The sequence below is a fragment of the Eimeria mitis genome, genomic scaffold, assembly GCF_000499745.2.
Source record: "Eimeria mitis Houghton genomic scaffold, Emh_scaff294, whole genome shotgun sequence".
Classification (NCBI taxonomy): Eukaryota; Apicomplexa; class Conoidasida; order Eucoccidiorida; family Eimeriidae; genus Eimeria; species Eimeria mitis.
Window position 1 is genome coordinate 507 of NW_013571282.1, and position 362 is coordinate 868.

Here is a 362-nt window from a genome sequence, read left to right on the forward strand (position 1 = left end):
AGTATACAAATAAAAAGAAGAACTACAACAATAAAAACAAAAAAATAAAATAAAATAAAATAAAATATGTAAATTACCTTACAAAAATCCTCGCGATCTAGTATACACAATGTAGAACGCAAGGCATTGATATACCGCCGTACAAACGAAGGCTGCAGGCGCTGCTGGGCGTCAGGCATAGAAAGCCAACCTAAAACAAACAAAAAAAATAAAAAAAAAGAAAAAAATATAAAATATTAAACAAAAAATAATAATATAAATCGAAAATAACGCCAGAAATGGATAAACAAAGGGCGGGCAGATGCACAACCCAAAAAAAAAACACAGAAAACAAACAAACGAATAAACAAACACACAAACAA

General features: G+C 29.8%; 1 protein-coding gene across 1 annotated transcript in view; it reads right to left on the minus strand.

The window, feature by feature from the left end:
- Nucleotides 1–171: 171 nt before the first annotated feature.
- Nucleotides 172–362, minus strand: part of EMH_0007050 (uncharacterized protein) — a gene marked incomplete at both ends in the record, with an annotated part of 6,935 nt that continues 6,744 nt past the window's right edge. The window contains one exon of the mRNA XM_013497800.1: nt 172–190. Within this exon, the coding sequence (XP_013353254.1) occupies nt 172–190 (19 nt within the window). The remainder of the gene's footprint in view (nt 191–362) is intronic.